General features: G+C 38.1%; 5 protein-coding genes across 6 annotated transcripts; 3 read left to right on the top strand and 2 right to left on the bottom strand.

Moving 5' to 3' along the window:
• The first annotated feature begins 806 nt into the window (after positions 1 to 806).
• On the top strand, positions 807 to 5,210 carry LOC103514068. Its single transcript, XM_026826906.1, has 5 exons — positions 807 to 1,010; positions 3,702 to 3,828; positions 4,018 to 4,022; positions 4,134 to 4,250; positions 4,570 to 5,210. The coding sequence occupies exons 1-5, from the start codon at positions 957 to 959 to the stop codon at positions 4,888 to 4,890; spliced, it is 624 nt and encodes a 207-aa protein (XP_026682707.1). The 5' UTR covers positions 807 to 956; the 3' UTR covers positions 4,891 to 5,210.
• An 842-nt stretch (positions 5,211 to 6,052) lies between these two features.
• Positions 6,053 to 15,104, bottom strand: LOC103513867 (SWI/SNF-related matrix-associated actin-dependent regulator of chromatin subfamily B member 1-A-like). The gene is made up of 6 exons (XM_026827002.1): positions 14,977 to 15,104; positions 9,716 to 9,843; positions 8,991 to 9,145; positions 8,063 to 8,265; positions 7,422 to 7,553; positions 6,053 to 6,301 (listed from the first exon to the last, which is right to left on the bottom strand). Exons 2-6 carry the CDS (start codon positions 9,765 to 9,767, stop codon positions 6,262 to 6,264), a joined length of 582 nt encoding a protein of 193 aa, XP_026682803.1. The 5' UTR covers positions 9,768 to 9,843; positions 14,977 to 15,104; the 3' UTR covers positions 6,053 to 6,261.
• A 67-nt stretch (positions 15,105 to 15,171) lies between these two features.
• On the top strand, positions 15,172 to 15,871 carry LOC103514058. The gene is made up of 2 exons (XM_008478927.2): positions 15,172 to 15,305; positions 15,629 to 15,871. Exons 1-2 carry the CDS (start codon positions 15,240 to 15,242, stop codon positions 15,869 to 15,871), a joined length of 309 nt encoding a protein of 102 aa, XP_008477149.1. The 5' UTR covers positions 15,172 to 15,239.
• Positions 15,872 to 15,972: 101 nt separating this feature from the next.
• Positions 15,973 to 21,082, bottom strand: LOC103513844 (SWI/SNF-related matrix-associated actin-dependent regulator of chromatin subfamily B member 1-A-like). 2 transcript variants are annotated; one of them, XM_017446163.2, is made up of 9 exons: positions 20,980 to 21,082; positions 20,691 to 20,785; positions 20,087 to 20,192; positions 19,066 to 19,195; positions 18,732 to 18,866; positions 18,245 to 18,372; positions 17,704 to 17,858; positions 17,201 to 17,403; positions 15,973 to 16,285 (listed from the first exon to the last, which is right to left on the bottom strand). In XM_017446163.2, the coding sequence occupies exons 2-9, from the start codon at positions 20,769 to 20,771 to the stop codon at positions 16,066 to 16,068; spliced, it is 1,158 nt and encodes a 385-aa protein (XP_017301652.1). In that variant the 5' UTR covers positions 20,772 to 20,785; positions 20,980 to 21,082; the 3' UTR covers positions 15,973 to 16,065. The 2 variants fall into 2 exon arrangements, with proteins under 2 accessions (XP_017301652.1, XP_026682797.1); XM_026826996.1 differs by lacking the exons at positions 15,973 to 16,285; positions 20,980 to 21,082 and adding an exon at positions 16,808 to 16,935 and having other exon boundaries at positions 17,169 to 17,403; positions 20,691 to 20,906.
• Positions 21,083 to 23,602: 2,520 nt separating this feature from the next.
• On the top strand, positions 23,603 to 26,561 carry LOC113469371. The gene is made up of 4 exons (XM_026827014.1): positions 23,603 to 23,723; positions 24,331 to 24,515; positions 25,379 to 25,483; positions 26,366 to 26,561. The coding sequence occupies exons 2-4, from the start codon at positions 24,355 to 24,357 to the stop codon at positions 26,475 to 26,477; spliced, it is 378 nt and encodes a 125-aa protein (XP_026682815.1). The 5' UTR covers positions 23,603 to 23,723; positions 24,331 to 24,354; the 3' UTR covers positions 26,478 to 26,561.

Below are 26,561 nucleotides of genomic sequence, written 5' to 3'. Positions count from 1 at the left end.
GAGCTATCTCTTCCCAATTAGTGTTGCTCCCGTTCTCAGTTGTCTAATTCCTGATTTTCCAGCCTTAAGAAAGCTTCTTACCACAACCTAAATCTTTGGCAGGCCATAAACCTATCCTTAAAGCTATCTCTTCCCAGCAATTAGTGTTGCTCCTTGCCTTAATTCCTGATTTTCTAGCTTTAAGAAAGCTTTCTACGTATATTTGGGAGGCCATAAACCTATTAACTATAACATACCAAGAGAGCTATCTCTTCCCAATTAGTGTTGCTCCTTGCCTTAATTCCTGATTTTCTAGCTTTAAGAAAGCTTTCTACGTATATTTGGCAGGCCATAAACCTATTAACTATAACATACCAAGAGAGCTATCTCTTCCCAATTAATTCTGCTCCTCTTAGTTGCCACTAGTTCCTGATTTCCTAGCGTTTCCGTGACTTGAGCTTTATCTCAATTAGTGGAACAAGCTCGGTGAAGCTTACGCCATTTTCTCTCTCTCCCGCCATGTTGCTTTAATTACGCAAAGTGTTTTCTTTTTACCTGGAAGCCCCTCTCTTCTGCTTCTGCCATCCGCTAGATGTTTTTCAATTTTAAAACTTCTGTCGTTCCTTCTCTTCCTTCGCCGAGGCTGGCCTCACACGGGTAGCAAACCGCGGGTTTGATTCCCTTCTGGGGCGGATTTTATCCTAAGCAGATAAGGTTCGTTCTCGATTCTCGGAATCGCTTTCTCATACCTGTTCTCCTTCTATTTTCGATTTTGTGACGATAAGACCTCAAGAGTTACAGTTCCCTCTAACATACCTCTTGGCGTTAGGATTTCTTCTCAGACCATTGCAGTGAAGTGGACCAACGTCTACTCTTTTGTGTACTACCAGTTCCTCCTGAAAAGAAATGATCTCAAAACACTGACTTGCCAAACCAAACTTGCCAATTTTGTCCAGACAGTTGATATCGTCAAAAAGATGTATGCAAACCTCAGTATTGCTGATTTTCTCACTCAGTCAAAACATTTATCGGTAAGTTTCTCCTTTTTTTTTTATTGACATCCATAGGTAAGTATGTAGAAGTTACATGAACTATAGAATTTGTTCAGAAAGAGGATTACCATTAGGTCGGTCACCATCTAAGGTTTAATTGGAGCAAAATGCCCCATACCTCGCCCATCTGATGAGAGGCATAATACGGGATGGGCATACTACGACACAGACGACATGAGTCTAATGTAGCAGTTGTTTCATCGCAACGAAATAAAAACGGAGGTAGAACACTCACTCATCTTTAAACAAAATTGTTGGCATTTGATTCTAATGATCAGTGACTTCGGGAAAACCTCAACTCTTTGAACTAGGTACATCCCGTGTTCGGGCAGCCTAAAGCGTCCCTCCCAAATCTCTCTCTCCCTTTTTGGGAAGAGTCTAAACCAACGCATTGGTTTTAGCTTGGTATTGGTAACTTGGTGCAGCATGTTTTGCTGCAGTACTGACTCGGCATGTCAGGGCCGAGTTGTAGGTGGTGGTGGTGGTGGTGGTAGTAGTATCGAGGAATGAGGAAGGTAGTACGCGACACATACTAAGTCTTTCCCTTACTAAGAACTAAGTCTTCCTTTTCCCCTTACACTCTTCTCCTTCTTTTTCCTCTTGATCTTTTCTTCTCCGCCAATCTCTTCTTTCCTCTCTTTCGCCCTCTCTTCTCCCTTTCTCTAGCTTCTAAGTCTCTCATTTCTCTTCTCTTTTCCTCTCTACCTAATAACCCTGATGATATCTTTCCTGTCTCTAAACATCATTTTTCTTCGTCTTAGTCCTCTCCCTCCCCCTCTCCCCCTCCCTCTCTCTCTCTCTCTCTCTCTCTCTCTCTCTCTCTCTCTCTCTCTCTCTCTCTCTCTCTCTCTCTCTATCTCTCTGAGAGAGGGAGAAAGGAAGGAAAATCTATTTTGTATACCTCTGAGAGAGAGATATTTTGTATACCTACTTAAGAACCTACTTGTTGAAAAGACTCTTTTTTAAAAAATCTGACAGGGAGTAATAATAATAAAAGATTTCCTACCTAAACGAATAGAAACTATAGAAACCTTACCTGGACTTTCGTTCATGTTGAGTCCCAGGCAATATCCAGATTAGGTACACATTTTAGCTTTCAAATTTGAATTAGAAGAATAGAACTGTTGCGTTTGGGTTCAAAAAATACAAATCTCAAGTCAAAACTCCGAAAGAGTCACATTATTTGACTACCTCTAGCTACCTAGCTACTTATTAGATATTTAGAGCTACCTACCTACCTACATTATCGTACACTGAACCGACGAAAACTAAAAAATTGCTCCCACAAATCTCAAGTCAAAACTCCGAAAGAGTCACATTATTTGACTACCTCTAGCTACCTAGCTACTTATTAGATATTTAGAGCTACCTACATTATCGTACACTGAACCGACGAAAACTAAAAAATTGCTCCCAAAATAAAAACTTACACCTCTTTGAGTTGTTATCACCTTACGTCAGGTGTGCACAAACTGCGGCCCGCCAGCTCCTTTCGTGCGGCCCGCGAGCTCATCAAAAACAAGACATTTAAAAAATGTGAAGAAAATAAAAATTTGTTAAGAGGATTTTTATTATTATTTTGAAAGGTTGTAGGTCATATTCTTCAAAAATTTCGCCTGCGGCGCTCTACTTTATTTTGCTCCTTCTAGCAGAGTTTGAATGTGAAGGAAAAATGAGGATCTAAGAATTAGGTAAGCATCAGGTACATACTTTATGAAAAAGTTTCCTGTGGCATAGTAGATTTTGAGCTTTGATCAGGCTGCGTTTCAGAATGTGCAACAAATTTTTCAGAAAATTGCTTTCGGTGCTATAAGTAATTCACTTTCTGATTTTTGTGTGGTAAATTAGCTAAAAAATATGTTAAAACTGAAAAACTTCGGACACATTATTTTTGAAAAAATCTAAAAAAAATTGCCTGCGACGCTATTTATCTTGTTTTATTTTCGTTAAAACGAAGGGAGGGAGTAAGTACCCCCCCCTCTCCCCCAGATCAGATGCCGTCTACAAATTAATGCGGCCCGCGGCCAACCTTCAAGGTCCAATGTGGCCCGCGGTCACTTTGAGTTTGTACACCCCTGCCTTACGTTATCAGAAGAAAGAAAAACTCTTCCACAATTAAACACCACGTAACACTAAATTTATTTTCTATCCAGATCAATTTTGATAGGTCACGCAGTCACTGATGTTTTATTATCTTGACGTTCGCAGAGCGTTCGATATGCTCGATTTAATGCTCCATATTACTAGAAATTACACTTCTTACTACACTCGTACCCAAAAAATACAAAACTATAAAATTACTAATAGGTATTAACTATTAAAACTAGGTAGGTATAGGTACTAGGTACCTATGTACCTACCTGTATGGGTATGTCCGACGCAATTTTGGGAAGCACTGCAGCGCAAACATGCAGTGGTTGAATTTCACTAGAACATCCTACCTGTGTAGAAACTATATCTAATTAACTATTAGGTACCTACCTATAAAAGTGGCGTGGTGCAAGGTACGTATTACCTTTCACCTTTTTACCTTTCAACAAAGCTCAAATTATTTCTTGTGAGGAAAAGGAAAGAAAAAGAAAGAAAGTTATTCATAGAGAGAGAGAGAGAGGAAGAGAAAGAGAGAGAGTTGTTAAATTTAATCATTGACTTCTTGTTAAATTATTGCAGGAAAATCCTTCACCTTGTGACACCATCCATGTTGTCTTGGGAAACGAGTCTTGTGATTTGGACTCGGCAGTAAGTGCCATTCTATATGCCTATTTCCTCGTTTGCAATGGAGACATGGTGGTGCAAGGTACGTATTACCTTTCACCTTTTTACCTTTCAACAAAGCTCAAATTATTTCTTGTGAGGAAAAGGAAAGAAAAAGAAAGTTATTCATAGGGAGAGAGAGAGAGGAAGAGAAAAATTGACAATATTAGTATATGTATTACAAAAAGAGTACCAACTAAAGGTTTTTTTTCCAATCCAATGAATTGAGCAGATAAGGTTCGTTCTCGATTCTCGGAATCGCTTTCTCATACCTGTTCTCCTTCTATTTTCGATTTTGTGACGATAAGACCTCAAAAGTTACAGTTCCCTCTAACATACCTCGCTCAGTCACTACTGGATGCCAGAAGCAATATATCCAATTTGACCAGTGCTCAACTTATGATTAAAGACTTGAAGATTACCAAGCAAGGCATGCCCATTGTAGGTCTACCCATTCTTGTACAGGTAAGCTATTGGACTTTGATCACTTTTTTTAGAATCCTTCAACACTACTAAGGCTGTACGCCACATTGTTTGTTTTATAGCTCAATGTATTGACCTTTTTTAAGAGTTTTGATACAGGGAACTCTAGCTGCTAAGGTCTTATCATCCCGAAATTGAAGAGATATATGAGTACAGTATAGGAGAAAGCCAGCCGTTCCGAGAACAAACCATATCCGTCCAGGATAAAGTCCGCCCCGAGCGGGAATCAAACCCGCGACCCAGCGCTTACAAGGCAGGCCTAGCTTCCAAGCTAACTGGACCGCGCTACTTTTCCTTCCAGGATTTCCTGCACAAAACGCCCAAACTCAAAGTCACTTTAGACACCTTTCTTGAGGAAAACAACGCCAGTTTCCTTGTCCTTATGGGCCAAACCATCAGTGGTGACACCATACGAAGAGATTTGGGACTGTATAGTCCAAATTCGGACACTCAACTGGATCATGTGATTTCCATTTTGGAAAATAACCAAAGCCCCAAGTTAGACATGAGAGAGATTGAGCCTGAGGAAAACCACCGTATTGTAAGGCTGTTCAAGTTGACCAATGTTCAGGTGTCTAGGAAACAGGTTTTGCCTTTGATAGAGAAGGCATTTGAATCGTAGTTTTGAAAAGGGTGGTTTTCACCAGATTTCTTTTTAGTCCCTAACAGCATGTTACCTTAATAGCCCTGTTAAGCCTATACTAAATCAAATGTAACTTAACAGGCTATTAATTTAACAGGCCTTCTAGGGACGGAAAAAATATTGATGAAACCGACCATGGGAGTAACAAATAAGTAAGTAGTTCAATCAAGTGTAGACCTTACTCAGGGAAAGTAGGTTGGTACATGGGAAAACGGCCCCATACGGTGTCCCCTTAAGCCTCACCGACCCCAAAATCTAACTCAAAAGCGTAAAAGCAAATATTTCAATTGTAAGCAAAATTTAATTTGGAATAAAAATGACATTTGAAAATTATTTACAAAAGAAAAAGAAAATGGATTCAGGCTCAATTATGTATGTTATTTACAAAATCCTACCTTTTGTTGATTTTTATTCCCCACAAATTTAGGTTTTTCACTGGATTCCTAATACATATATGTCACTCATCAGATATTTGACAAACATAAATACTCTTTATCTTGGTGTCGGAAAAATAGGTAAAAATAAATATTTACATGGGAAAACGGCCCCATACGGTGTCCCCTTAAGCCTCACCGACCCCAAAATCTAACTCAAAAGCGTAAAAGCAAATATTTCAATTGTATGCAAAATTTAATTCGGAATAAAAATGACAAATTTGAAAATTATTTACAAAAGAAAAGAAAATCGATTCAGGCTCAATTATGTTATTTACAAAATCCTACCTTTTGTTGATTTTTATTCCCCGCAAATTTAGGTGTTTCACTAGATTCCTAATACATAAGTATGTCACTCATTAGATATTTGACAAACATAAGAAATACTCTTTATCTTGGTGTCAGAAAAATAGGTAAAAATAAATATTTACGATCAAAAACGGAGTACCAAAGTTGGAGATGAATTATCTCCAACTTTGGGAATCGAACTTCTGATCTTGCTAGCACACTACTGCTGTATCAATCAACCCTCCCAAAATCCTCTCCTACAATGAAACTTTACTCTTTGCATAGTTTGACATCAAAATTACGTCACCTATCGAGTTGTATAGCAGCGTTTAAGTTCAAATTTTACACGATTAGACATATAGTCCATTTCAATTTGCGCCAAAAATGAGCTTCTAGCCCCGTGCCCATCGAGTTGTATAGCAGCGTTTAAGTTCAAATTTTACACGATTAGACATATAGTCCATTTCAATTTGCGCCAAAAATGAGCTTCTAGCTTCTAGCCCCGTGCCCACTTTGCATACCATTACCAACCAAAAGATACCAAATTGTAGAGTAAGTAATATACTGATTGACATAGGACATGGGTATTGGGTATGCTTCCATGACTGCAAGAATACCGCGATTGAGTTTACCAACCAGTTGTAGTGTTTGCCAGCCGTCGCATACGTCTGAAAAATACAAATTGACAATATTAGTATATGTATTACAAAAAGAGTACCAACTAAAGGTTTTTTTTCCAATCCAATGAATTAACTCAGGGAAAGTAGGTTGGTACATGGGAAAACGGCCCCATACGGTGTCCCCTTAAGCCTCACCGACCCCAAAATCTAACTCAAAAGCATAAAAGCAAATATTTCAATTGTATGCAAAATTTAATTCGGAATAAAAATGACATTTGAAAATTATTTAGGTACAAAAGAAAAAGAAAATGGATTCAGGCTCAATTATGTGTGTTATTTACAAAATCCTACCTTTTGTTGATTTTTATTCCCCACAAATTTAGGTTTTTCACTGGATTCCTAATAGATAAGTATGTCACTCATCAGATATTTGACAAACATAAATACTCTTTATCTTGGTGTCGGAAAAATAGGTAAAAATAAATATTTACAATCAAAAACGGAGTACCAAAGTTGGAGATGAATTATCTCCAACTTTGGGAATCGAACTTCTGATCTTGCTAGCACACTACTGCTGTATCAATCAACCCTCCCAAAATCCTCTCCTACAATGAAACTTTACTCTTTGCATAGTTTGACATCAAAATTACGTCACCTATCGAGTTGTATAGCAGCGTTTAAGTTCAAATTTTACACGATTAGACATATAGTCCATTTCAATTTGCGCCAAAAATGAGCTTCTAGCCCCGTGCCCACTTTGCATACCATTACCAACCAAAAGATACCAAATTGTAGAGTAAGTAATATACTGATTGACATAGGACATGGGTATGCTTCCATGACTGCAAGAATACCGCGATTGAGTTTACCAACCAGTTGTAGTGTTTGCCAGCCGTCGCATACGTCTGAAAAATACAAATTGACAATATTAGTATATGTATTACAAAAAGAGTACCAACTAAAGGTTTTTTTTCCAATCCAATGAATTAAATCCAGATTCACTTTGACTTAAATTTGACGAAAACGAATTTCTATTGCTAACCAAAACCAGCCTAACTGAAAGAGTCACAACTTTCAATTTTAAGTAAGACTTTCTCTAGATAAATAGGCATGAAAGTAATTCCTTGATAGAATAAAGTCGAAAATTTCAACCTCCATGTTAACATACCTGGTGTTTCGATCCTGGTCTCTGATCTTCTTCTCCATTTCTGCATCGGTGAGGGTTTCCAGGAATGGGGACCATTGGTCTGATTCGGAATGGGACCGGAACGGAGCTTCTACAACCGGTAATGGGGCCTCACTGTTAACAGAATTTATAAGAGTCGTTTAACAAACTGTAGAACTCAATTAGAAATTACATTACTTTCCTTAAGGTCCTACATTTAGCCACTATGTAAAAGTAATTACTTAAGGTCCGAATGGGTCCAAAATTTAATGACCAGTTGTCATTTAGGTGTTGAACAGGTTTTCCAAATTTCATCCCAATCGGACTAACTGTATAATTCGTTTCATCGGACAATACTTTGATCTGTGCTTCAAATGAGTGTCACATTGATACTGAAAAGCAGTCCCTGGTATTTGACACAACTCAAGCCAAATATGGTAACATGTTCTTGATTTCCATTGTGAATTTTCCAATTTTTAATCATGTTCACACGTGGTTTATTTTAGTTTCTAAGGTTGAAGAAATCTGATTGCCTAATTTTTATGGAATTTTTAAAACCCAACCAATCAGATTGCTTAATCCAAGAGTTAAACTCACTTTGTGGCCCCTGGCCTAAAAAGGATATTGGTTCTCTGTTTACTGACCTGAAGGCATAGGTTCTCTGGTGCCACGAAAGCTGACCGCGAATGGAGTACGCTATAGCCGTGACAAACTCCCCTCCCAATCCCAACTCCGTGCACAGTCGCACTGCAAACTTCTCAGCCGAGTTCTCCTTCTCACTCATATCCCATTCTATCTGATCCACCAGCGATGTGTTTCCAACGTGAATGTTTAGCTTAATAACCACCTGGAAAATGAATGCTTGGGGTTAAGCAACGTTGCGCCTGGTTGGTGTCTGGATGGGTGACCATCTCAATTGAGTGTTATTGGCTTTTCCCAACCCCACTCAGCTGGGTGAGACTAATGTGAGTAGGTGGGTAGCTTGTTGCTACCCGCCCATGAAACCTTGGCAATATACAGTTATGTTTAACCCCTTCAAAAATGGCAATAAAACCTTTTTCGAATCCTTTTTTTTCGAATTACTTATATTGTAAAGGTTGGTAAGAAATTGGCCTAATGGTTAAAACTCCAGAAATTTGTAAACAACAACATATTGTAACGGTACCTAGTTAATTTTACCTAGAATTACTTATATTGTAAAGGTTGGTAAGAAATTGGCCTAATGGTTAAAACTCCAGAAATTTGTAAACAACAACATATTGTAACGGTAGTTAATTTTACCTGTTTGTAATAATCAAGACTGAAGTTACTGTCAATTTTTTGCTTTTGTTTTCAGCTTTAATTCTGCCTTAATAAAATTCATAGGACACAGATTTGAATCGATAACTATTTCGTCCAATTATGGAGTTGGCCCCTGAAGTTCTAGCTGGTGGGATTCGAACCCCTGAAGTTACTGTCAATTTTTTGCTTTTGTTTTCAGCTTTAATTCTGCCTTAATAAAATTCATAGGACACAGATTTGAATCGATAACTCTGGTGGGATTCGAACCGAGCACCTTCTGAACATGCTTACCCTTTGATCATGTACTTCGTCCAGTAGGTTTTCAGCCGGGAAAGCATCTGTCTGCTGTCGGATAGACTGGGCTATGGCTGGGACAAATAGGAGAGGGTTCAAATCCAAATCATCACACAGAACCTCGGCAAATTGTTCTGGAGTAATCAGGGTTTCTGTAATAGAAGGACCATTCATAAATTAAGTAAGTACCTAGCTATTATCACCTAAAGAAACAAGATACCTAATGATTAACTAATATTTTCATAACGTGTGCCAATCTCACTGCTGCAGTAGTTAGCATGATGGACTTTCCATCTAGAAGTTGGTGGTTAGAGTCAGTCAAGTTATAAAATTTAGCAAGGTGTATATTGGGGAACAAGATTTGTGAGGAGCATTTAAGTATGTTTAAAAATTAAAATTCCTTTAAAAATATTAAAATATTGAAATCTGGTTAATAGAAGGACCATTCATAAATTAAGTAAGTACCTAGCTATTATCACCTAAAGAAACAAGATACCTAATGATTAACTAATATTTTCAAAACGTGTGCCAATCTCACTGCTGCAGTAGTTAGCATGATGGACTTTCGATCTAGAAGTTGGTGGTTAGAGTCAGTCAAGTTATAAAATTTAGCAAGGTTTGTGATTCACTCAACCTTCCTTGAGGTTGAGTGAATCACAAACATTTTAAAGGCTACATACTATTTAAGATCTAACCTAAGGAGCAAAAACTAAACACTGTACCATTTTTATTCCAGGTGAACGTGTCTCTCAATTTCTGTCCCTCAATCTCCATGTCAAGTCTAATAGGCACCAACACTTCAGTGTGAGAGGCATTCTCGAATATGCAACTGGGGTCGGTGTCATCAAAGCTGAAACATCAAACCAAGGTAAGTAAAAGATGATGTTTTTGTTAGGTGTCCTTTAAAAAGCCAGTTACCTTAATTAATTAGTTAATTTGGAGGCTAATGCCTACCTTGTAAGTGCTGGGTTGCTGGTGTCACACATGTCGCAAGGAAAATGTTGGAGCATCAGCCGGACCTTGTCAGCGGGAATAGAAATGTGGCTAATTTGATCTACGGTAAATTGTAGGCTATTTAAATTTGAGTACCATCAGTGGGTATAATGTCAGTGGGAAGAAGCATGTAATAGTAAAAGGAAGAGAGGAAAATGTAGGGCAAGGAGAAAAAGAGCTTGTTTTTTTTTTGGGCGGGGGGTGGTTAATTTAATTTCTCTGTAAAATTGCTAAGTAAGTAGCTAAGGTTTTAACCGGACCTTGTCAGCGGGAATAGAAATGTGGCTAATTTGATCTACGGTAAGTTGTAGGCTATTTAAATTTGAGTACCATCAGTGGGTAGAAGCATGTAATAGTAAAAGGAAGAGAGGAAAATGTAGGGCAAGGAGAAAAAGAGCTTGTTTTTTTTTGGGTGGGGGGTGGTTAATTTAATTTCTCTGTAAAATTGCTAAGTAAGTAGCTAAGGTTTTAGGTTACATGGGTTTTACCCTCCATTTGCCATCAAGCTACCTCATCCAGCCTGAATAGGGGCCAGGAATTGCTCCCAAATAAAAACTTACACCTCTTTGAGTTGTTATCACCTTACGTCAGGTGTGCACAAACTGCGGCCCGCCAGCTCCTTTCGTGCGGCCCGCGAGCTCATCAAAAACAAGACATTTAAAAAATGTGAAGAAAATAAAAATTTGTTAAGAGGATTTTTATTATTATTTTGAAAGGTTGTAGGTCATATTCTTCAAAAATTTCGCCTGCGGCGCTCTACTTTATTTTGCTCCTTCTAGCAGAGTTTGAATGTGAAGGAAAAATGAGGATCTAAAGGGGCCAGGAAAATCCAGCAGCTCATGATTGTCCATTTGGTGTATCCAAATACCAACCACGCTCAACGTTTCTTAACTTCTGTGAACTATTGAGAACTGGTGCATTCAACATGTTATTGTGACAGATTGACAAATTTTCTGGAGGATCTAAGAATTAGGTAAGCATCAGGTACATACTTTATGAAAAAGTTTCCTGTGGCATAGTAGATTTTGAGCTTTGATCACGCTGTGTCTCAGAATGTGCAACAAAATTTTCAGAAAATTGCTTTCGGTGCTATAATTCACTTTCTGATTTTTGTGTGGTAAATTAGCTAAAAATATGTTAAAACTGAAGAACTTCGGACACATTATTTTTGAAAGAATCTAAAAAAAATTGCCTGCGACGCTATTTATCTTGTTTTATTTTCGTTAAAACGAAGGGAGGGAGTAAGTACCCCCCCCCTCTCCCCAGATCAGATGCCGTCTACAAATTAATGCGGCCCGCGGCCAACCTTCAAGGTCCAATGTGGCCCGCGGTCACTTTGAGTTTGTACACCCCTGCCTTACGTTATCAGAAGAAAGAAAAACTCTTCCACAATTAAACACCACGTAACACTAAATTTATTTTCTATTCAGATCAATTTTGATAGGTCACGCACTCACTGATGTTTTATTATCTTGACGTTCGCAGAGCGTTCGATATGCTCGCTTTAATGCTCCATATTACTAGAAATTACACTTCTTACTACACTCGTACACAAAAAATACAAAACTATAAAATTACTAATAGGTATTAAAACTAGGTAGGTATAGGTACTAGGTACCTACATATGTACCTACCTGTGTAAAAGAGGGAGAGAGAGAGAGGGAGGGAGAGAGAGAGAAGCAAGAAGAGAGAATAAAGACTGAGAACGAGAGAAAGAAAGAGAGATTGGAAAGTAGAGAAGAGAAAGACTGAGAAAAGAAAGGGAGAGAGAAATAAGAGATCAGTTCAAGAGATAAAGCTTGACAGGTTAAAGACAAAATAATATTGGGAGGGATGAAACTGTCAAAATTCAATTTTCAATTAACTTTTTTTACGAAAAATAAAAAGTAGATTCAGGGTATTTTTTTTAATGGTGGGATTTATAGCAAAATTCCCACAAAAATCTCGTCCTCAACACGCTCCCCTGTGCCAGATCCGGCGTTAGGATTTCTTCTCAGACCATTGCAGTGAAGTGGACCAACGTCTACTCTTTTGTGTACTACCAGTTCCTCCTGAAAAGAAATGTTCTCAAAACACTGACTTGCCAAACCAAACTTGCCAATTTTGTCCAGACAGTTGATATTGTCAAAAAGATGTGTGCAAACCTCAGTATTGCTGATTTTCTCACTCAGTCAAAACATTTATCAGTAAGTTTCTCCCTTTTTTTTTTTTTGACATCCATAGGTAAGTAGGGTAAGTGTACCATTTATTCGCCCACCTAAAAAACGTACCATTTATTGGCCCACCTGCCCACATTTATTTTTCTAATTTTTGTTTTATGACTACAATTTTTGAATAGCACTGGTTCGATAGCAGTCTTTAAGCCCTTTTTTTTTGATGACATTGGATCTTGAAAAAGTTCGTCCAGTTCAGACTTATGTGGCGTATGGCACAGGTGGGCCAATAAATGGTACGTTTTTTAGGTGGGCGAATAAATGGTACACTTACCCTATGTAGAGGTTACATGAACTGTAGAATTTGTTCAGAAAGAGGATTCCCATTAGGTTAATTGGAGCAAAATGCCCTTTTTCATTGAAAATGTCCTATTCCCATTAGGTCTTTTTTTTTTACAAGGGCTTCTTTCCACTTGAGTTTTGATCAATGATCATTCACCCTGACCTAGGTGTTTAAAATGTTTAACTAATATCATAAAAATCCAACAAACTATTCCAGAGTTAAGGCAAAATAATAGACAAGCTAAAAGAAAAGTTGTTAAATTTAATCATTGACTTCTTGTTAAATTATTGCAGGAAAATCCTTCACCTTGTGACACCATCCATGTTGTCTTGGGAAACGAATCTTGTGATTTGGACTCGGCAGTAAGTGCCATTCTATATGCCTATTTCCTCGTTTGCAATGGAGACATGCGTGTTCTACCAATGCTAAACATCCCACAGAAACAGCTTCCCATCAAAACAGAAGTGGTGTACTTCCTCCAAGAAAATTCTATTTGTTTGGAGAATTTAATATTCAGGTAAGCCACAGTAGATGAGGTTGATCCCACCCAAGGTTTTTTGGTGATGGGGGTTTTACACTACATTCTGGAATACATAGTACTCATTTCAAATTCACCCAGCCTAAGACAGGCATAGAAAAGTGACAAATTGTTGCATAACTTGATCCATGAAGAACTCAGTGATCCAAAATACATAGTACTCATTTCAAATTCACCCAGCCTAAGACAGGCATAGAAAAGTGACAAATTGTTGCATAACTTGATCCATGAAGAACTCAGTGATCCAAGAAGAACTTTTGTATTTAACATACTATCACCATTGCTTAATGTTCATATCCTTGTGGTTGACATAATTCAAATTTCTTCATAAAACATTTTCAATTTCCAGGGACTCTATCAATTTAGAACAACTATCTCAATCAGGTAAACTTAAAGTGACTCTGGTCGACCATCATGTCCTTGCAAATCAAGACAAATTTCTCAAGCCTTATGTCATTGAAATTTTAGACCATAGACCCGTTTCTCCCTCGGAATCTTGAGTTTTTTTTTTTTTTTTTTTTTTTTTTTTTTTTTTGGTGATGGAGGTTTTTACACTACATTCTGGAATACATAGTACTCATTTCAAATTCACCCAGCCTAAGACAGGCATAGAAAAGTGCTAATTGTTGCATAACTTCAGTGATCCATGAAGAACTTTTGTATTTAACATACTATCACCATTGCTTAATCCTTGTGGTTGACATAATTCAAATTTCTTCATAAAACATTTTCAATTTCCAGGGACTCTATCAATTTAGAACAACTATCTCAATCAGGTAAACTTAAAGTGACTCTGGTCGACCATCATGTCCTTGCAAATCAAGACGAATTTCTCAAGCCTTATGTCATTGAAATTTTAGACCATAGACCCGTTTCTCCCTCAGAATCTTGGGGGAAGTTGGAGCGAGGGACCACAATGGAGATTGTTGGATCCTGTGTCACACATGTTAGGTGTCCTTTAAAAAGCCAGTTACCTTAATTAATTAGTTAATTTGGAGGCTAATGCCTACCTTGTAAGTGCTGGGTTGCTGGTTCGATTGCAATCAGGGGTGAACTCCGCCTCACCAGATAAAGTTTGTTCTTGGAACATCTGGCTTTCTCCTGTCAGTTTTATCCTGTTTTCCTTTCTTCCATTTTTTTGAGACAGAAAGAACTACTTTGTTGCAGTTCTCTCTGTCAAACACCTTTAAAAAAATTGCTGATCTAAATTTTCAGATTAAAAAAATAATAATAATAAAACTGAGGTTACTCCATAAACTTACCAAAGAGGGAAGGTTCTAACTTTTCCGGACCTTGTCAGCGGGAATAGAAATGTGGCTAATTTGATCTACGGTAAGTTGTAGGCTATTTAAATTTGAGTACCATCAGTGGGTATAATGTAAGTGGGTAGAAGCATGTAATAGTAAAAGGAAGAGAGGAAAATGTAGGGCAAGGAGAAAAAGATTTCTCTGTAAAATTGCTAAGCAAGTAGCTAAGGTTTTAAGTTACATGGGTTTTACCCTCCATTTGCCATCAAGCTACCTCATCCAGCCTGAATAGAGGCCAGGAAAATCCAGCAGCTCATGATTGCCCATTTGGTGTATCCAAATACCAACCACGCTCAACGTTTCTTAACTTCTGTGAACCATTGAGAACTGGTGCATTCAACATGTTATTGTGACAGATTGACAAATTTTCTATTGGGGTACAGCATCCAAATGTGAACTGTTTGGCAGAGATGGAGCCCAGGGTACAGCCTTCTTGGTTTTACTTTCCCTGCAAAATAAAGGAAATTTATTTATTATACCTACCAATTTTTATTTTTATCCTAAATCCGAATCCTGCACTGGGTCTGAGGAATTAGGTTAATTCCTGATCCAGTAGCTTATAGCAGAGGGAAAAACCATGAAGGATCCCTCTTGGTGACCTGAAGATAATAATAATAATAATAAAACTGAGGTTACTCCATAAACTTACCAAAGAGGGAAGGTTCTAACTTTCTTCTGATTCACCCGGTTTCTGTTGACTGGTGTAGCTTGGGGTACAGCATCCAAATGTGAACTGTTTGGCAGAGATGGAGCCCAGGGTACAGCCTTCTTGGTTTTACTTTCCCTGCAAAATAAAAGAAATTTATTTATTATACCTACCAATATTTATTTTTATCCTAAACAGAAAGTGTCCTATTTCAGTCACTACTGGATGCCAGAAGCAATATATCCAATTTGACCAGTGCTCAACTTATGATTAAAGACTTGAAGTTTACCAAGCAAGGCGTGCCCATTGTAGGTCTACCCATTCTTGTACAGGTAAGCTATTGGACTTTGGCCAACCAGTTCTTTTTTTTTAGAATCCACTACCAAGGCTGTACACCACATTGCATGTTTTAACACTCAATGTATTGACTTTTGAGGTTTGACAGTGGAAACTGTAACACCAGAGATCTTATTACCCCGAAATTGAAGAGAGAAGGACCACAAGATAGGAAAAAGACAGCCGTTCCCAGAACGATCCCCATCTACGTAGGACATAAAAATCGCCGCGAGCGGGAATCGAACCCGCGACCGAGCGCTTACAACACTAACACAGGCTACCTTCCAAGCTAACTGGGCTGCCCTACTTTTCATTCCAGGATTTCCTCCAGAAAACCCCGGAACTCAAAGTCACTTTGGATACCTTTCTTGAGGAAAACAACGCCAGTTTCCTTGTCCTCATGGGCCAAACCATCAGCGGTGACACCATACGAAGAGATTTGGGACTGTATAGTCCAAATTCGGACACTCAACTGGATCATGTGATTGAAATTGACAATATTAGTATATGTATTACAAAAAGAGTACCAACTAAAGGTTTTTTTTCCAATCCAATGAATTGAATCCAGATTCACTTCAACTTAAATTTGACAAAAACGAATTTCTATTGTTAACCAAAACCAGCCTAACTGAAAGAGTCACAACTTTCAATTTTTCAATGAATTGAATCCAGATTCACTTTGACTTAAATTTGACGAAAACGAATTTCTATTGCTAACCAAAACCAGCCTAACTGAAAGAGTCACAACTTTCAATTTTAAATAAGACTTTCTCTAGATAAATAGGCATGAAAGTAATTCCTTGATAGAATAAAGTCGAAAATTTCAACCTCCATGTTAACATACCTGGTGTTTCGATCCTGGTCTCTGATCTTCTTCTCCATTTCTGCATCGGTGAGGGTTTCCAGGAATGGGGACCATTGGTCTGATTCGGAATGGGACCGGAACGGAGCTTCTACAACCGGTAATGGGGCCTCACTGTTAACAGAATTTATAAGAGTCGTTTAACAAACTGTAGAACTCAATTAGAAATTACATTACTTTCCTTAAGGTCCTACATTTAGCCACTATGTAAAAGTAATTACTTAAGGTCCGAATGGGTCCAAAATTTAATGACCAGTTGTCATTTAGGTGTTGAACAGGTATTTAGCCACTATGTAAAAGTAATTACTTAAGGTCCGAATGGGTCCAAAATTTAATGACCAGTTGTCATTTAGGTGTTGAACAGGTTTCCAAATTTCATCCCAATCGGACTAACTGTATAATTCGTTTCATCGGACAATACTTTGATCTGTGCTTCAAATGAGTGTCACATTGATACTGAAAAGCAGTCCCTGGTATTTGACACAACTCAAGCCAAATATGGTAACATGTTCTTGATTTCCATTGTGAATTTTCCAATTTTTAATCATGTTCACACGTGGTTTATTTTAGTTTCTAAGGTTGAAGAAATCTGATTGCCTAATTTTTATGGAATTTTTAAAACCAATTTTTAATCATGTTAACATGTGGTTTATTTTAGTTTCTAAGGTTGAAGAAATCTGATTGCCTAATTTTTATGGAATTTTTAAAAACCAACCAATCAGATTGCTTAATCCAAGAGTTAAACTCACTTTGTGGCCCCTGGCCTAAAAAGGGCAGTCCCTGGTATTTGACACAACTCAAGCCAAATATGGTAACATGTTCTTGATTTCCATTGTGAATTTTCCAATTTTTAATCATGTTAACATGTGGTTTATTTTAGTTTCTAAGGTTGAAGAAATCTGATTGCCTAATTTTTATGGAATTTTTAAAAATCAACCAATCAGATTGCTTAATCCAAGAGTTAAATCTAGTTTAAACTCACTTTGTGGCCCCTGGCCTAAAAAGAATATTGGTTCTCTGTTTACTGACCTGAAGGCATAGGTTCTCTGGTGCCACGAAAGCTGACCGCGAATGGAGTACGCTATAGCCGTGACAAACTCCCCTCCCAATCCCAACTCCGTGCACAGTCGCACTGCAAACTTCTCAGCCGAGTTCTCCTTCTCACTCATATCCCATTCTATCTGATCCACCAGCGATGTGTTTCCAACGTGAATGTTTAGCTTAATAACCACCTGGAAAATGAATGCTTGGGGTTAAGCAACGTTGCGCCTGGTTGGTGTCTGGATGGGTGACCATCTCAATTGAGTGTTATTGGCTTTTCCCAACCCCACTCAGCTGGGTGAGACTAATTTTGTAATAATCAAGACTGAAGTTACTGTCAATTTTTTGCTTTTGTTTTCAGCTTTAATTCTGCCTTAATAAAATTCATAGGACACAGATTTGAATCGATAACTATTTCGTCCAATTATGGAGTTGGCCCCTGAAGTTCTAGCTGGTGGGATTCGAACCCAGCACCTTCTGAACATGCTTACCCTTTGATCATGTACTTCGTCCAGTAGGTTTTCAGCCGGGAAAGCATCTGTCTGCTGTCGGATAGACTGGGCTATGGCTGGGACAAATAGGAGAGGGTTCAAATCCAAATCATCACACAGAACCTCGGCAAATTGTTCTGGAGTAATCAGGGTTTCTGTAATAGAAGGACCATTCATAAATTAAGTAAGTACCTAGCTATTATCACCTAAAGAAACAAGATACCTAATGATTAACTAATATTTTCATAACGTGTGCCAATCTCACTGCTGCAGTAGTTAGCATGATGGACTTTCCATCTAGAAGTTGGTGGTTAGAGTCAGTCAAGTTATAAAATTTAGCAAGGTGTATATTGGGGAACAAGATTTGTGAGGAGCATTTAAGTATGTTTAAAAATTAAAATTCCTTTAAAAATATTAAAATATTGAAATCTGGTGGTTTGTGATTCACTCAACCTTCCTTGAGGTTGAGTGAATCACAAACATTTTAAAGGCTACATACTATTTAAGATCTAACCTAAGGAGCAAAAACTAAACACTGTACCATTTTTATTCCAGGTGAACGTGTCTCTCAATTTCTGTCCCTCAATCTCCATGTCAAGTCTAATAGGCACCAACACTTCAGTGTGAGAGGCATTCTCAAATATGCAACTGGGGTCGGTGTCATCAAAGCTGAAACATCAAACCAAGGTAAGTAAAAGATGATGTTTTTGTTAGGTGTCCTTTAAAAAGCCAGTTACCTTAATTAATTAGTTAATTTGGAGGCTAATGCCTACCTTGTAAGTGCTGGGTTGCTGGTTCGATTGCAATCAGGGGTGAACTCCGCCTCACCAGATAAAGTTTGTTCTTGGAACATCTGGCTTTCTCCTGTCAGTTTTATCCTGTTTTCCTTTCTTCCATTTTTTTGAGACAGAAAGAACTACTTTGTTGCAGTTCTCTCTGTCAAACACCTTTAAAAAAATTGCTGATCTAAATTTTCAGATTAAAAAAAAAAAAATAATAATAAAACTGAGGTTACTCCATAAACTTACCAAAGAGGGAAGGTTCTAACTTTCTTCTGATTCACCCGGTTTCTGTTGACTGGTGTAGCTTGGGGTACAGCATCCAAATGTGAACTGTTTGGCAGAGATGGAGCCCAGGGTACAGCCTTCTTGGTTTTACTTTCCCTGCAAAATAAAGGAAATTTATTTATTATACCTACCAATTTTTATTTTTATCCTAAATGGATAATGTTCATTCTTGGAATGGCTGGCTTTCTCCTATGCTGTCTTCCTTCTCTCTTTGATTTTGAGACAGTAAGACCTTAGCAATTACAGTTCCCTCTATTAAACCCCTTCAAACAAAATATTCCTGTATTTCACTTACCTTGGAACAAGTGGTTCAGTGTGAATGGACACAGCTTTGTACTTTTCATCATTGCCCTCTAGGATGTCCTCAACTTCACTCACTTTCAACAGAGTAACACTTGATGCCAAACAATGGGAGTTGATCCCGGCTGGAAATCAAATAACATTATTTTACAGTGAAGTAGATAAAGGGGCTGTTAAATAATAGTTGAAATCAAATACCTAATTATGATGTACCTCTGAAATAAGGAACACAGGATGTCCTCAACTTCACTCACTTTCAACAGAGTAACACTTGATGCCAAACAATGGGAGTTGATCCCGGCTGGAAATCAAATAACATCATTTTCCAGTGAAGTAGATAAAGGGGCTGTTACATAATAGTTGAAATCAAATACCTAATTATGATGTACTTAGGTACCTTTGAAATAAGGAACACTTATGATAAGCATTATCAAGCATGGTGTAATGAAGTAGATAAAGGGGCTGTTACATAATAGTTGAAATCAAATACCTAATTATGATGTACTTAGGTACCTTTGAAATAAGGAACACTTTATGATAAGCATTATCAAGCATGGTGTGTACCTGGATAAATGACAATTTAGGCAACAGCAGTTAAACCAAGTAGAGCTAAAAAGTATGACATGCATATGAAATATGTGTTTATTATTACACTATGAAAGTGTGACAATTTTTCCAAGTCACCTATTTCAGTAAAGATTAACAAGATAGGTACCCATATGAAATATGTGTTTATTATTACACTATGAAAGTGTGACAATTTTTCCAAGTCACCTATTTCAGTAAAGATTAACAAGATAGGTAGGGTACCTACATAAACAACTTGCAAAATCCTAGTCTGTTTTTCAATTAGGAGTATTTTTCTTTGCATACCTGTGATATGTGTTTATTATTACACTATGAAAGTGTGACAATTTTTCCAAGTCACCTATTTCAGTAAAGATTAACAAGATAGGTACCTACATATACATAAACAACTTGCAAAATCCTAGTCTGGAGTATTTCTCTTAACATACCTGTATCCAACAACCGTTTCCTCTCCTCATTTGAAATGGTTCTTCTGAATAGTCCAGGATATTTTTTATACAATGATCCTCGGAACATACGCAAGTAATTTCCCACCTGAAGAGAAAATAATGGTCACAAAATAAATTTTGCCAGCTTTGTCAATGAGGAGTACCTACTTATTTTACTTTCAGTATGTGTATCAATAGGGGGCTAAAAATCTGCAGGGGATTTACTTCAAAGCTTCCATGGAATTGGGTCAAAAATGTAATGATTTTTGAACACGGTTGACAATTTATCCCATTGTTTTACCACTTGTACGACAGACACATTTGCATCTAGTAGATTCGTAAATACCAACTTAATTTACCTATATCTAGGTAGATACCGACAATTGTGGGTACTTGGGCGGCTACCTACATATTTATATTATCTAGGATTCTTACCACTTGTACGACAGACACATTTGCATCTAGTAGATTCGTAAATACCAACTTAATTTACCTATATCTAGGTAGATACCGACAATTATTGTGGGTACTTGGGCGGCTACCTACATATTTATATTATCTAGGATTCTAGGTACTTTTCTAGAAGGCAACGGGGTATCCTTACCTCTGATCCAATGCAGTAGAAGTCCCCATTCTCTTCAATTTGAAAGCTGATGGGTTTGTCTCCGTAAGTTCTCACGGACATATTGACGTATCTAGATTCTTCCTGTTATCTCCAAGAGTCGAATTTAGCTCAAAATCTGACAAAAAGATAGGGAAAATGCCGATTTTTTCTAGAATTTCCAGGCCAAAAGGACTTTTCCAATTTCCAGTTTTTCAAATTTTGATTCCAAAAACTTGTAAGCTGATGGGTTTGTCTCCGTAAGTTCTCACGGACATATTGACGTATCTAGATTCTTCCTGTTATCTCCAAGAGTCGAATTTAGCTCAGAATCTTACAAAAAGATAGGGAAAATGCCGATTTTTTTCTAGAATTTCCAGGCCAAAAGGACTTTTCCAATTTCCAGTTTTTCAAATTTTGATTCCAAACACTTGTAAACAAACGCCAAAGTGCCAAAGTTTTCCTGAATTGCGTTCAAACTGAGATGGAACAAAATATTTCCCTCTGTCAAAAATCCCGTTCGCGGGATTTTTTTATGCTTTCGTTTGTTGCGCCCGGTAAATGCAAGATAGGCAAAACAAGGGGAAGTGAATAATAAAATACAAAAAATGGACGAAATGGAAAAATTTTCACATTTTTCCAACGTTGCCACAAAATAAAATACGCGTCTTGTAAACAACAAACGCCAAAGTTTTCCTGAATTGCGTTCAAACTGAGATGGAACAAAATATTTCCCTCTGTCAAAAATCCCGTTCGTGGGATTTTTTTATGCTTTCGTTTGTTGCGCCCGGTAAATGCAAGATAGGCAAAACGCGTTATATTTTAGTTCATTGAACTATCTTTTTACTTTCTATTACCTACTAAGGTAATGACTAATGACAATACTTTCTATTACCTAAAGTAATGACTAAGTATTGCAATCGGTCCATTTTTTTTAATATGCGTTCAAACTGAGATGGAACAAAATATTTCCCTCTGTCAAAAATCCCGTTCGTGGGATTTTTTTATGCTTTCGTTTGTTGCGCCCGGCAAATGCAAGATAGGCAAAACGCGTTATATTTTAGTTCATTGAACTTTCTTTTTACTTTCTATTACCTAATACTAAAGTAATTACTAATGACAATACTTTCTATTACCTATTAAAGTAATGACAAAGTATTGCAATCGGTCTATTTTTTTTTAATACCTACCGAAAGTACGTCTACCTACCTATCCTTTTGAAAATGAAAATAGGTAGGCATGTACCTACATAAGAAATTACCTTTTCTAGCTACCTACTCTACTTAGATACCTATGTAGGTAGGAATACCTTGATGTGTATGTTAGGTAGGTACCAAGCACGCTCCGTTTCTGATTTCATGTTGACTCAAAAAATTAGGTCTTATTAGATGTTAAGCAGTTGGACACCTATCCAAGTAGGTGATGAGTAGAAATGTAGAAGAAGTCCATTGAGATAGATAGTATTAGATAAAATAGGTAGGCATGTACCTACATAAGAAATTACCTTTTCTAGCTACCTACTCTACTTAGATACCTATGTAGGTAGGAATACCTTGACGTGTATGTAGGTAGGTACCAAGCACGCTCCGTTTCTGATTTCATGTTGACTCAAAAAATTAGGTCTTATTAGGTGTTAGACAGTTGGACACATATTATCCAAGTAGGTGATGAGTAGAAAAGTAGAAGTCTATTGAGATTTGAGATAGACAGGTAACGACATCTTTTTGATCTCGTTTTGAGAAATAGACACCTACCTACCTACCTAGATAAGTGTCGATACACAAGTATAACCTTCAGTATTATTCTAGCTCTCATTTTTATCTCAAGGTATTTCACAATTTATTATTCTTCGTATTAATTACTAGCCGAAATCCATCGCTTCGCTCCGGATTTCTGCTAGTAAATTCTTAAGGCATGGCCGTCAGAAATAGACACCTACCTACCTACCTAGATAAGTGTCGATACACAAGTATAACCTTCAGTATTATTCTAGCTCTCATTTTTATCTCAAAGTATTTCACAATTTACATATTATTCTTCATATTAATTACTAGCCGAAATCCATCGCTTCGCTCCGGATTTCTGCCAGTAAATTCTCAAGGCATGGCCGTTCATGTCACTATTGTCACTCATCCATTTAGTGGTGTTGCTCGGCGTAGCTTAACAAAAACGAACCGGAAAATAGCCTATAACCTTCACGGGAGTGCAAGCAATAAGTTGACAAAGTTTCATAGCAATCGGATGAGCGGTTTGGCCGGGCATAAATAAAGTTCCAACAAACACACACACACAAACAAATATTCATTTTTACTTTCTATTACTACAGTATAGCGGAGCTATACTATTCCAACCATTTCCCGATTTTGAAAATTTGGACCGATTGCAATACTTTCATTACTAGTATAGCTCCGCTCTACTGTAGTAATAGAAAGTACAGGGTAGAGTTTAATGTAGTGGCGTAGCCTTCATGGAAGATAGGGAATCGCCACCCTTCTTCTTTCAGGGTTTTTCCCTCACCCTTTTCCCTCTCTAAGGAGTTTTCCCACACCCCTTTCCCTCCCGCGACTCCCTTCCAAAGTCCTGAACCAAAAATGAAATTTAGGAATAAAATCCTTCCCCCCTCCCCCGGAGGTCATCAGGATTTAAAATCTAAATTTAATTTTTTGGTCTGAATTTCAAAATTAATCATTAGTGGGACCGAATTTGATCACAGATCAAAATAGATTTTTCATTTTTGGTACTCCCCCTCGTGGTGGAAGAGCATGGAAATGTTAAATTTTGAATAGAATAGAATATACCTACCTCATTTATACTGCTTTAATGAGACTGAAAAGTCTCTTTACCCCCGCAGTCTAAATAGGCTACAAGTCCGGTCCTGGTGGTCGGATCGAGCTCAAACATGTGCTTGGTTAGGGCCCCGCAAGAACACATTTATGGGCCTCAAATGCCTGTGAATTGAAGCAATCATCCTCTCCTTCTTGGTTAGACTGCGGAAGTAAAGGGACTTTTCAGTCCTATCCCAGCAGGATAAATAAGGTACCTATATTCTATTCCTTCTTTGATCCACAGGGCCCTCAGGCGAAACTTTGCGGGAGGGGCCCTGTAAAAATAATATACTCCACTGACTGTATCTATACTGTGATAAGCTGAGTTGTATTCGATTGGGTATGTGACTTTTAATTCAGTCATCAATTTCTCTTTGGACTATTTTTTACTGGCAGCGGGTGTGGTAAGGGGCCTTTTCTTGGTTAGACTGCGGGAGTAAAGGGACTTTTCAGTCCTATCCCAGCAGGATAAATAAGGTACCTACCTATATTCTATTCCTTCTTTGAGTCTATTGATCCACAGGGCCCTCAGGCGAAACTTTGCGGAAGGGGCCCTGTAAAAATAATATACTCCACTGACTGTATCTACACTTGGCTGTGATAAGCTGAGTTGTTTTCGATTGGGTATGTGACTTTTGATTCAGTCATCAATGTCATGACACAAAATTTCTCTTTGGACTATTTTTTACTGGCAGCGGGTGTGGTAAGGGGCCTTTGTCCAAAGAGAAATTTTGTATCATGACATTGATGACTGAATTAAAAGTTACATTAATCGAAAACAACTCTGCTCTGTTCTGATTCACCTCTTCTGTCCTCAGGTGAGATACAATGTCAAAGTGAACATGTTCCCCCCTAACACCATATTCGCGTATGCGGATGGGTTCCGTCTCAATTGGGACATAGCACCGAAGAAGAAGAAGACATCGCGAGGTTTGGACTCCGTCGACACAAATGTGCTGACCAAGTCAAATTTCATTCGAAGCATCGAAAGTCTGTTTTACTCGTAAGAACAAAATGAACATGTTCCCCCCTAACACCATATTCGCGTATGCGGATGGGTTCCGTCTCAATTGGGACATAGCACCGAAGAAGAAGACATCGCGAGGTTTGGACTCCGTCGACACAAATGTGCTTACCAAGTCAAATTTTATTCGAAGCATCGAAAGTCTGTTTTACTCGTAAGTACAAAACGAACATGTTCCCCCCTAACACCATATTCGCGTATGCGGATGGGTTCCGTCTCAATTGGGACATAGCACCGAAGAAGAAGACATCGCGAAGTTTGGACTCCGTTGACACAAATGTGCTGACCAAGTCGAATTTCATTCGAAGCATCGAAAGTCTGTTTTACTCGTAAGTACAAAATAATGGAACATCACACGACTTTCGTTCTCCTATTTAATTGGGCCAAAAATCGCCATTTAATTGGACCGAAAATCGCCAATAAGTGGTCAAAATACTGCCAACCGTTGCACCGATCTTAACCAAATGTTTCGTGTTCCATCCTTGTCACATTTGAGAGTTTCATACCAAATTTCAATGGCTCAAACTTTGGATTTATAGGTTCTAGGGTATTGGACCGAAAATCGCCAATAAGTGGTCAAAATACTGCCAACCGTTGCACCGATCTTAACCAAATGTTTCGTGTTCCATCCTCGTCACATTTGAGAGTTTCATACCAAATTTCAATGGCTCAAACTTTGGATTTATAGGTTCTAGGGACCTCGAAACGTGTTTTAACACAAAAAATTAATATCGAAAATTTGGTCGAATACATTAGTGGCCTGATTGGACCTTTTGGGGAGCCCGCAGGGGACCTTTTGTAGTGAGATAATAATATTTATTTCTTTATCCAATATTTATCAGGCACGGTTTCAACGGGACATCCTGCATTGAGAGAGCCCGATGTGAAGCCCAATTACTCGGAATTCCTCAGGATGTCATTACCCATCTTTACCGGGACATATTTGGGTGAGTGTCCCTATTATATCTGTCTGATAGAATTAGAGTAAATATTTTCCAATATTTATCAGGCACGGTTTCAACGGGACATCCTGCATTGAGAGAGCCCGATGTGAAGCCCAATTACTCGGAATTCCTCAGGATATCATTACCCATCTTTACCGGGACATATTTGGGTGAGTGTCCCTATTATATCTGTCTGATAGAATTAGAGTAAATATTCGAAACACAGCTGTCTTTTCTACAATTTTTGGGAACCGGCCCCAGGGACATATCTCTCTGGAAAGTTTGAACGATCTGAAGTGAAAGGTAAAGTCCCGAGAACCGCTCATTTCTTTTGAGCTTTTCCATTGTTTAGGTCCAAAACGCGGATCTTTGACTCTGAATAACGGCCTAACCATACATTTCTGGAAACCCACCCCCGAGTCATTTTGATCTAAATAATTTTTCAAATGTCTGTGCAAAGTTTGAGCGATTTACTTAGAAGATCTTCTAAGTACTTGCGTAAATATTTGAAACACAGCTGTCTTTTCTACAATTTTTGGGAACCGGCCCCAGGGACATATCTCTCTGGAAAGTTTGAACGATCTGAGGTGAAAGGTAAAGTCCCGAGAACCGCTCATTTCTTTTGAGCTTTTCCATTGTTTAGGTCCAAAACGCGGATCTTTGACCCTGAATAACGGCCTAACCATACATTTCTGGAAACCCAACCCCGAGCACTTTTGATCTAAATAATTTTTCAAATGTCTGTGCAAAGTTTGAGCGATTTACTTAGAAGATCTTCTAACTACTTGGGCCGAAATCTAAAGTCCGGAGAATTGCGAACTCTTTTCGAGCTACCTTTGGCCCTGGACATTATTTTTCTAACTTGAATTTTTTTGTCTGTTTCAGGCCAGATCCGAATAAAACAGATCTTGAAACATGTGAAAATAACACTCCTGCCTGTTCTCTTTCAATACTTCACTTGATAACCTCGCTGGAGTCTGTGGCCGAATATTTTTAAATGTGTGGCAGCCCCGATGGGCACTTTTTTGAGACCTTCTTGTTCACGGGGTCAAACTGGAAACAACTAAAGCCATATTTTACT

Source organism: Diaphorina citri, unplaced genomic scaffold, assembly GCF_000475195.1.
Source record: "Diaphorina citri unplaced genomic scaffold, Diaci psyllid genome assembly version 1.1 scaffold42, whole genome shotgun sequence".
NCBI lineage: Eukaryota > Metazoa > Arthropoda > Insecta > Hemiptera > Psyllidae > Diaphorina > Diaphorina citri.
The sequence above is the reverse complement of the archived record's forward strand: the minus strand, read 5'-3'. Positions and strand labels throughout refer to the sequence as shown.

Coding starts and splice junctions, on each gene's coding strand:
- LOC103514068 (XM_026826906.1), top strand. CDS start 957: ATGTATGCAAACCTCAGTATTGCTGATTTTCTCACTCAGTCAAAACAT. Junction 1,011..3,701: donor CTCAGTCAAAACATTTATCG/GTAAGTTTCTCC, acceptor AAATTATTGCAG/GAAAATCCTTCACCTTGTGA. Junction 4,251..4,569: donor GTCTACCCATTCTTGTACAG/GTAAGCTATTGG, acceptor TTTTCCTTCCAG/GATTTCCTGCACAAAACGCC.
- LOC103513867 (XM_026827002.1), bottom strand. CDS start 9,767: ATGGAGATTGAGGGACAGAAATTGAGAGACACGTTCACCTGGAATAAA. Junction 7,554..8,062: donor CAGAGAACCTATGCCTTCAG/GTCAGTAAACAG, acceptor TTCTGTTAACAG/TGAGGCCCCATTACCGGTTG. Junction 6,302..7,421: donor GACCAGGATCGAAACACCAG/GTATGTTAACAT, acceptor TGTATTTTTCAG/ACGTATGCGACGGCTGGCAA.
- LOC103514058 (XM_008478927.2), top strand. CDS start 15,240: ATGATTAAAGACTTGAAGTTTACCAAGCAAGGCGTGCCCATTGTAGGT. Junction 15,306..15,628: donor GTCTACCCATTCTTGTACAG/GTAAGCTATTGG, acceptor TTTTCATTCCAG/GATTTCCTCCAGAAAACCCC.
- LOC103513844 (XM_017446163.2), bottom strand. CDS start 20,771: ATGTCCGTGAGAACTTACGGAGACAAACCCATCAGCTTTCAAATTGAA. Junction 18,867..19,065: donor ACTGAACCACTTGTTCCAAG/GTAAGTGAAATA, acceptor TTTATTTTGCAG/GGAAAGTAAAACCAAGAAGG. Junction 17,859..18,244: donor GTTCACCTGGAATAAAAATG/GTACAGTGTTTA, acceptor CTTCTATTACAG/AAACCCTGATTACTCCAGAA.
- LOC113469371 (XM_026827014.1), top strand. CDS start 24,355: ATGTTCCCCCCTAACACCATATTCGCGTATGCGGATGGGTTCCGTCTC. Junction 24,516..25,378: donor ATCGAAAGTCTGTTTTACTC/GTAAGAACAAAA, acceptor AATATTTATCAG/GCACGGTTTCAACGGGACAT. Junction 25,484..26,365: donor CTTTACCGGGACATATTTGG/GTGAGTGTCCCT, acceptor TGTCTGTTTCAG/GCCAGATCCGAATAAAACAG.